This window comes from Perissodus microlepis, chromosome 23 (genome assembly GCF_051167445.1).
Source record: "Perissodus microlepis isolate ML-2025 ecotype Zambia chromosome 23, ASM5116744v1, whole genome shotgun sequence".
Classification (NCBI taxonomy): Eukaryota; Metazoa; Chordata; class Actinopteri; order Cichliformes; family Cichlidae; genus Perissodus; species Perissodus microlepis.
The window spans coordinates 1021067-1031317 of NC_140482.1; the positions used below are offsets into that span (position 1 = coordinate 1021067).

The 10251-nt window shown below is 37.5% G+C and overlaps 1 protein-coding gene across 1 annotated transcript; it reads right to left on the reverse strand.

Moving 5' to 3' along the window:
• Positions 1-1840: 1840 nt before the first annotated feature.
• LOC146360625 (uncharacterized) lies at positions 1841-4166 on the reverse strand. The gene is made up of 5 exons (XM_084922328.1): positions 3962-4166; positions 3537-3857; positions 3229-3343; positions 2834-2867; positions 1841-2672 (listed from the first exon to the last, which is right to left on the reverse strand). The coding sequence occupies exons 1-5, from the start codon at positions 4029-4031 to the stop codon at positions 2523-2525; spliced, it is 690 nt and encodes a 229-aa protein (XP_084778454.1). The 5' UTR covers positions 4032-4166; the 3' UTR covers positions 1841-2522.
• Positions 4167-10251: the final 6085 nt, after the last annotated feature.

Consider the following 10251-nt stretch of genomic DNA (forward strand, 5'->3'; position numbering starts at 1 on the left):
GTGACATGTTGTTTACACAATAATGTGAAGAGGGAAAATTTTAATTCCTCTTAAGTGCTTCAAGTGCTTTCATAGAACAGGAAAGACCCTGACTGATCTGTACAAGGGTTATTCCAGTTTATGGGAATAAAAACATGTTTAAGGGATTAAAATATCAAAACATGATTGTGCAAGTATGTGACTGAAAAAAAAGCTATTTTTGTACTGTAGAGTGAACTCAGCCTAATAATCAGCTTCATTTTTAACATGATGAATGCATATGCTCTGACTAATGAATCATTAAGAAACCATAGATTACACACTATATGAACAACAGATGCATACTGGTACGCATCTCTTGATAGCTGAACTGAGTTGTTTTCAGCTCCATTGCCACAGATGTGTAAGATCAAGCACCCAGCCCTGCAGTCATTTGTGAAAAAGTGAGTTTGAAAGAATCTCTTTGGATTGACTTAATCATTTTTAAATTATGTGCAATTTCCCTAAACATGAGAAAATGTAGACCATGTCATATGGAGTAACATGCTGAGTTTGACTGACAGAGGCGAGGCTGCCGGACACTGGCGCCACCGGGCCCTCTGACCACCACCAGCAGGCAACAGGTGAAGTGTCTTGGCCAAGGACACAACAACCGAGACTGTCGGAGCCGGGGCTTTAACCAGCAACCTTCCGATTACAAGATGAACTGCCAACTCTTGAGCCACGATCATGATAGCTGACACATTTTCCTTTACTGGGCTGAGAGTATCACTTATAATTATCACTAGTATCCATTGTTTATGTAACACTCACCAAAGAGGAGTTTCAGATCCCACGACCTCGCACTTCAACTTTAGATAGCAGGAAATGCCAAAGTAAGCAGGGGAAACCCAACAATCTAAAACATCATCCTAATTTCAGGTGTAAGAAAAGAAAGTACTGCAGCTAGACTCATTTTATAAGCACAATTTTAAGTGAAACATTCTACTATTTAAGTTTATTCATAGACTATGGAGCTGACATCCAAAGAATGTAATCAATTTTACATCATGTGGTTCTTCCCAGAGTTACAATTGCCTTGCTTATTGTTCTTACCAAGTCCTTTACAACTTAAAGAAGAAAATGGTGCATTTAATGAATTGAAGTCAAACAGTGCCACCTTGTGGACAACAGACCAGACTACACCTGGTCTAGTGTTAAAAAAGGATTGTCCGGTTATGCACCACTTCAGCCAGTTTGTTGGCTCTTAATTTAATAAATTGTTACTGCATTTTTCTTTCAGATTGTTTTCTCTTTTGAAATGTCTCACATCTCAGTGACGACCTTTTTCTTTTTAAATGACAGTTACATGCATGCCTATGACCTCTAAAAATGAAGCTTTTATATTTGCTGTGTGTGTAATTCTGCCACAAAAAAGAGAATCTAATTAAAAAATGCAAGTGCTAAGATTTGCATTTGACTAATTTCTGTGTTTCTCACATCTCCTCAGACTGCACTTGGCTTCCTCATAATGTGGACTGAGGTACTGACAATCCAGTCCAGACCCTGTTTGAGACCTTTTATGGTAAAGAATGTGCCACATGTCATATTAAAGAGGGGAAGTTTTATCTGATGTTTGAAGGATTTTATGCAGTTGGAGAGCATTTATTTTCCCACTGTGAACTCATTCCTATTATCTTTTTAACAATTGATTGAGCGCTAACATATTCAATATTTAATTCTTTTTTTCTGGATTGGGAGGAGCTGATAACTTTTTTTTTTTTTTTTACAAGAGTTTGAGCTCGTGTTGAAGCATTTTTCAGTGAGCACATCGTGTTGAGCCCTGTTCTGAAATTGGGTGCATCCTGATGCAGAAGTGATTGTTTATTAGTTTGATTTATTTTGTAGTTATCATGTAGTTATTTTTCTTTTGTTCTCTAGCTAAATTATTTTTCTTAGTTTGAGTTTTCTCTAGTTTGGCCAAACAGTTTGAACTGCAAATATGGACTGTTGACCTGTTTAAGAGCCTGTTATTTCTGCCCTCAGAGACTCACATCCTTTACAAGTACATCATATCAGCACTGCAGATGGCCCAAGCAATGAAACCATGATGTGGATCTGGTTTATTCAGTCTAATGAGAAAGACCAGAACATGAAATATCCGTAAGGATATTTATCTGTAATTACATTTATTCATCTTAGTTCTCAAAACAAGATGAATTATTTAGATGTCCCACTTGCTAGTTTCTCAAACTTACATGAAAGTGAATAAAGCAAAAGGGATCTGAAATTATTGAATTCTTGTTGACTATATGATTTTACTCTTATGAAAACTCATAATTTACAAAGTTCTCTCTTCTGCATTAAAAAAATGAAAAACATAACAAATGATGGATAAAGTTTTACTGCAGTTTGTAACAAAATATTTACATAACAACACAATGCTAAAATGCTGAGACGATGAAGCTGATTCTGGTCAGTTCTTTATTTGTCAGTCAAATGATGCCACCCTGTGGTGAATTTGCCAAACTACACTTGTCAGTGTTCAAAAACATGATATAATATTATTGTACTTCTGCGTAGACTGTCTCAGTTTTGTCTGCTGACACATGTGAACTGTTAGTATTCTGTTTAGAGTCGTGCATTTGAACAGTCGAATAAAGTCCAGTATCTCTCCGTATGTAGGTGCTGTACGGCTCAATGTCCTCTGACCTCTGCAGAAACACATATGTTTAAAAAAATTTAAGGTTAAGTAAACAATATAAATTAATAAATTATTATTAGTCCTTTATTTAACCAAGTAAAAAATCGCATTGAGATTAAAAATCTCATTTTCAAGAGAGACCTGTAAAAAGTTACATCTTTTGCTCAGTACCGTGTTTTGAGGACTACGCGATGGTTCTGGTTTTCTGTAAGAGAAACACAAAAACAAACACGATCTTGATCATCAGTCGCTGCATCGTATAGCTCGTTTTAATGGGGGCAACAGGAAATGAAAGTCACTATGTTCCTTCAACGGCTCATATGAAACTTGAAGACAAGAAATTGTTTATAGCAGTGGTGCACTTCCATTAATACGATAAATATGTCTGATAAATTATTAGCAGGATCCTAATTGACTTTAATTCACTTAAACATGAGAACAGTGGAGCAAGGTTTTGCTGAGGTAGCGTTACATCAAAATGACCTTCAGCTGTTTTAAAGTTATGAAGCGTGTTAAAAGGTAAATCATGAAACATGTGAAACACAGCTCTGACAGTAGTTTCTCACCTGTGGCGCAGGCGTGCGTGAATAAATCCAAAGATAACTAAGTTCACAATGATGAACACGGTTACACAAATCAGTGTAAGAGGAAGTGTGTCTGTTCCAGACCTGCTGCTTGATTCTGTATGAGGAGAAAAGCAGTTGTTAGAAACATGGATGTAGTATTTGCATTACAGCTGAACAAAGGTTAGGTGTGATGTATGACTATTGGCCTCAAAGTTAACAAATCCTTAAGGTCACGTTGTAAAATCAGTACAGACTTTATATTGCTAAATAATTTATGGTTAAAAGAAGAAGAACGTTGTTGTTTTTACCTTGTTTACCTTCCACAGTGACATTAAGATGGAGAATATTTGTTTTTTCAGGAGTTGAACACTGACAGGTGTAGCTCCCACTGTCCTCTGATGTTAAATTGATCAGGTGGAGAAACACAGTCTGATTTTCCTTCATCAGTGTGAACCTGGAGTCACATTTGTGCTCAAAGCCCTGTCCATAGTCATACAGCAGTCTACAATTTTCTCCTCCACTTCTCTGAGTTCTGATCGTACAAACTATCAGCGTGATGATTTTCTGTGTTTCATTGGTGCATATTTGAGTGACATCTGGTTGTTTCCCAATTGTTTTCACAACAGTCTCTGAAATCAGTAACAATAATACAAACAGTATCAATGATTTAAACCAGAGGCTGGAGTATCATTAAAAAATAAATGTTACATTATGAAAACAGTTTTTACATTACCTCCTCCCAAATCTTGTGAACATGCAGTCAGTGGTAGAAGCAGAATTAAGCACAGGTTTAGTGCATCCATGCTCGCCAATATGTCCAATTTGCAGTGTAAGTGCTGCTGATAGTGCAGAAGATGATCCGCTGAAGAAAGGAGGACAAACAATGTGCTTCATAAACCTCAAAGTATTGGCTCTCATGTGTCTTGCGTACGTCTTGTGCGAACACTTCTCAAAAGGAAGTGCACCTACAACACTGCTTCTGCTTTCGTATTAAGACACTCTAAAAGTGAAACACTGAGTGGTCTCATGTCCAAAAAAAGAAAAACAATTACTTTTAAAACAAAGTTGTTTTTTGCTTTTAGTCCAACATATAATTTCCTTTACAAAAGCAGGACTGAAGAGCAGAAAATCAATGAGGCTGATGATTGTTGTTATCAGTGATTCAAACCTACAACTCATTTAAATTAACACAAGCTATTGTACTATTTATATAATACAGCACACATTCATGCTGTATATTTCATATTTATTACCTGACCTGCTTCCATGTTTTTTTGGCTCCTGCCTGGAGTTGTGTTCATAAAGAAGCAGGTCACATAATGTTACACAGGTTACATTCCTCCTCTGCTCTTCTGTGGTGACGTTCAGATTATCAGTGTGATACTCGGTGTTTCATGTTCGACTGGCATTTGCTGAACTAACAAGAGTGTCTGTCATAAGTCAGGAACTTTTAATATGAAATACAATGTAAATAAGCATTATATTTTAGTTAATTGTTTGAAAATGAAGTACGTCTTTCATTTTCCTAGAAAAACTGAAAATTCCTCAACTTTATAAATAAAAGCTGTTTCTGCTTTTCTCTTATTTAAGCTTTGCATGTTTGATTTGGCAGACTTTTTACTGCCAAACTGTCATATTGGCCCTTTTTCGACATGGCACCAAAGGGATTTCTGTCTCCTCCTGGGATCAAACCAATAATCTTTCACTTAGAAGAAATATGTGCAAACTACTGCACTAAAAATATGGACATTACCATCACAAGTAAAGCCTACAGTGTCATATTGGTCAGAAGACTTGTGCCCTCTCAGACACCACATCCTGTGACTACTTAAACCACAAATTCTCACTTTGTCTAAAGAATGAAGTGTGTGGATCTGCAAGATTTTTGTAGGGAAGCCTCGAAGTAAAACAGCGAGTAAGCACAGAAGAGAGGAGAGAAATGTAGTGTTTTTTAAAAGGTTATTAGTTAGTAAGCAACATTATGCACGGCCTTACAGGAAGAGCCCTCTGGAAAGACGTGTAAACACAAAAAACAGTTTCATTCAAACTGTGAGTCCACGTTTAAAGAGTTTGATGGTTTAAGAAAAGACAAACTTTGTTTGAAAATGATGAGTAATCATGTCAATTTGAGACATGTAACAAAACTATGCAGGAAATTAGGCTTTAAAACCACTTGAAGCCATGATCATGTGCAACAATGAGTTCCAGTCAGAATAGCAACATAAAATGATGCACAATCTACACACCACCATCAAACTGCACAAAACTTTGTAAAATTCTATTGAATTTGAAAATTTCTAAAACCCATATGGAAGTTTCAAAGCCTTTTCACAGCGATGTTGTCCTGGGGGTTGTTTTCATAGGTTTTATAATTCTGATTCATTTCCTGATTATGCAGGCAGAGAGTTTCTGTTCTGCTTGCTGAATCTGTCTTAGTGCCGTGTTGATGTTGAACTGACAGTTTTGTAGTGAATATATGTTGGCTGCTGAAGGATTGTGTAAAGGTTATCTCTCACAATAAAAAGTCATACTGCATAATTATGTTAATACATTTTTATATTATAATTATATTCCCAGCTGGATAAAAGCAGTCTTTGAATATTTTGATCTTCCTGTATCCACTGTTTTTTTATTTGCCATTTAAAAAAACAACAAAAAGAGAACAAAAAAAACCTCAGCTAACACCCTGAAATAGAAATGGATATAAAAGATGGAAATAGATATGTTTTCTTTTCTCTTTTTTTTATAAGTAAGTTACTCTCAGAGTGCTGTCTCATGGACAGATAATCCAGATGTTTCTGACCTAGAACATCCACTTGGGATAACCTGTGACTTTTCATTGTGTACATAAATCCTAGAATAACTCCAGTTACTGATTCCAACAACTGAGCCAACCAGATAAATGGAAACATATTTCTGTTGAACCCCAAGCATCTAAAATATTTAAAAGATCTTTTTTCCCCTCAGAAAAATAAACTTGAATCTATACAGTATATAAGGAAACATTGTGATAATAGTTTAATCTCATATTACATCATCTGCAGTTAACACAAATCATAAATTACATCATACAGTTTACAGTTTCTATTGAAATTAAACTCTTAATGTAGCCACAAATATAACAATTATACACAGACAGATTTTAATGCACAAATAAGCATTAAAATCTGTATGTCCTCCTTAAACAGGTGCAGTTTTTTGTTTAAGTGAGGATGTGCTGCTATTTAAACTCTATATAAAGAAAAGGGAAGACATTATAGCATACAATACATGCATCATACAACCAAATAAACACTTAAATGTTAATTTAATAGAGCGGCAAATAACCTTTAATCATGTCATAGTGTCTTGTTCTTCTTTTGACTGCTCCCTTTAAGGTTTCACAAAGATGGATTATCTTGTCATAGCCTGCTGTATGCTGCAGAGTGAGGACTCACATACGAGGATAAACTTTAACAGCAGATTTATTGCTGAAACCCCAGAACTCACAATACAAAATTTGGAGACCACGAAACACTAGGGACCAATATCACTTAAGGAGAGCACACAGATCCAGGGGGAAAAGGAAAACTGAAGACTTAAATAAACACATGAGGTAAGAGTAGAGTGGAAACACCTGAGGAGCACAGCTGAACAAAATCTACTAATGAACCAAGAAGGGCAAAGCAGAAAATAACACACAAACACAATCACAGAGATGCAGACTAAAATACAACTAGACACAAGAAAAGGGTGAAGAAACAGAGAGACATGACAGAGCCAGGGAATAGTGAGCGAGAGAGGGAGAGGCAGAGTGTGACAGACAGAAAGAGAAACAAGTACAAGTGCAACAACCACAAGTAGAAGCAGAGCAAAGCAGAGTTTCCACACTGTCATACTGGTGAGGAAGTCATTTGGCTGACAGTGTGCGGTAGAATGTTTTAAAAGCAGAAAGCCTTGCAACCGTCCTTGTAAGAAACCTGTTGTGGCTACTTCAACGAGAGAGAAAGATGTCACGTGTAGTTTCAGATATTTGTACGCACAGAAAGAGAAAATTATCAGAATTGTGAGTCGAACTTAATCATTGTGTGTAAACGATTAGTATTTATTCTGGTTTGGGTGTAAGCATTTGTAAAATAGTTTTACATGTGGTCAAATTACTTTGTATTTTTATGTGGATTGAAGCACACGGGTGTGAATCCTCAAAAGTTACACACAAATCATCGGACACATTTGTAAAGCTTAGTTTTGGTTTGTGGATAATATTGTACACATTTGCAACCCTTCTGAAGACAGTTTCTCTCCATACATCTCCACCCAATCCACGCTACTTGCACTCTTTTATACATGTCTCTAACATGGAGACAGAGACACACAAACTTGACCAAGGCAAGTGGAGAATAAACAGAGACATGACTGGGGTAAGAGATAAGACTGACTTTCACATGAGTCGCTGAGGACAAGACACAAAAGGAACCATGAATCAGAAAAACAAATACAGAGACACTAAAAAGAAGTGAACTCAAGACTAAACCGCACAAAGCTTAAACTTAAATAATCTCTGGAAGCAAAGGAAAGAATCATGAACCCACACCAAACTCAAAATGTTGGGTCAGAGACTCAGGACCTAGACATATCTGCTTCCATTATACTGGACATCCTCCTCTGTCACATCAACCCACTAGTGATGGGAATTCTGGCTCTTTTTAGAGAACCGGCTCTTTTGGCTCAGCTCACTAAGAAGAGCCGGCAATTTGGGCATCCAACCGGCTCTTCAGGTTGTTTTGTTGCTTTAATTTATTTATTTTCAACAACAATATAAAATTATGCACAAAATGAATTACTAATGTAAAAAACCAAAAACAAACGTGTGTATATATATATATATATATATATATATATATATATAAAGATATATGGTGGCCCCTAGAGACAAAACCACGTACAAACTCCGAAGCACTGCATGAATAAACTGGGATGATTTTTTTGGGAGAGTGTTTTCCTGCTTGGAATCACATACATATAATTCACTGCATGACTAAACTTTCTGAATCCTTTATCATCTGCAACTGAAAATAGTTGTGGATGATTACTATACCTTTCTAATCTGATGATGTTGTTTCTTGTTGTTGCCCCTGGCTCTCTCTCTCTCTCTCCCTCCTGGGGTCCGTTCTTCGTACCTCGCTAAGTAAGTTAGCTGGATTTGATTGTTGACGATTTCGCGTGATCTTGGATCGTTCGGTTCTCCGAAGCTCATCCGGGACTTGCTGTCATAGCAACAGATCCTTAAGCGTAAATCTGCTTGGGAGCAGGCTTACTTTATGTAAACAAGATTAGATCGCGGCCACTCAGGTATGTCCGCTTCATCTATACGAAAGCAACAGTGATATTTTTCCACTGTTTTTCCATAAATAAATATTATCAATGTAACTAAAGATAATGCAGTATTTGATTCTTTTATTGATTTCATACAGATACATACAGGTCATTTCCTAAAAAAAGGGAAATGTACTATTAATCATTCTATTTCATGTATTTGATTATTTCAGATGTAATTCATATTTTAGAGTAGTAATAGTAAATTACTTCGTGTAATCAAGATGAGAGACCACGGCTATAAAAGCGAAGGTGGATTTGGGAAGTCTGTCGCAGCCATGTCCTGTCCGTTTGTACGCAAGCAACCCATTGCGGAAGGTGCAAGATTGATAAGGAGAGTTTTCAGAATTCAGCGTATATTGCGGGATAGACAGGATCCTTTAGCTCAGCGCGACAGTGTGCTCATAGAGAGATATCGATTTTCCCGTGAGGGTATTATTTACTTAACCAACTTGTTGACGAGGGGGTGCAGGACCACCACCTGTCTTTTTTTGCTCTGCCCTTTTCTTGGTTGCTGTTATAAACAAACAAACAGATTATTTCAGGGTCTCTTTTCAAGAGACTAAAAGCAATATAAGTGATAAATATTACCATTCTGTAGAATATTCTTATATTTCACTTTTACTTGTTCCCATGTTCTAGTGGGTCCTGTTGTGGCTCTAATGTGAAAGAGGATATAATGTAATATAATATAATATGATATAATGTAATATAATATAATAAATTTACCCTACCGCCTACTGGTGTTGGCCAGAGGGGCCGATGGCGCGATATGGCAGCCTCGCTTCTGTCAGTCTGCCCCAGGGCAGCTGTGGCTACAACTGTAGCTGCCTCCACCAGTGTGTGAATGTGAGAGTGAATGAATAGTGGCATTGTAAAGCGCTTTGGGTGCCTTGAAAAGCGCTATATAAATCCAATCCATTATTATTATTATTATTAAATTACTTACGAGTTTAATTTGTCAGCAACTTTCTGCCAGCCCTCTCTCCTTGCTTTTGCAGCCTTTGCAGTGTTCCCTTGCGTTTTAATTCAACTCTGAAACTCCTGAAATCCCTCAATCAAGAGTTCTTGCTCTGCTGCCGAAAAATACTGAGTGCGCTCCTTCGACATTTTCGCCGACCAATCAAAGGGTTGCCGATCAATGTTTCTACTATCGATGCGTAGCCCCTGTTAAGCCACCCAGTGATCTCACATTACTTCATCCAGCTATACTAATCGTCAACAACAGGTGTGTTCGGAGAACCGGAATAGCGAGCTCAAAGTTGGCGCTATGATTTGATCTTGGATGTGTCATTTGATCTTGGATGTAGTAAGTGAGGTACGACGAACGGACCCCTGCTCTGTTCCTGTGCTACTGCGAGTGTAACTACCTCCCTTCCCCCCTCTGCTCAGCCCAAGCACAAGGCTCACATGCAGAGTGAAGCAAAAAAAAAAATGAGAGAGAGAGGGTGAGAGAAAGAAAAAATCACTACAACCCACCGCATGTCTTCCTTTACCCCATCCATGACGTTTTCCTTCTGTCTGGCAGGTGCGAGGGGAAGAGAGGTGAGGACCCAGTTTCACCCGCTGGGGTCTTTTGACCAAAAAGTCCTTTATCCGAGAGCAGGTATGTGGTGGGAGCCTCAGGTTGGCTAACTTAGTGATCAGAATGTCTGGTATTATTGTACT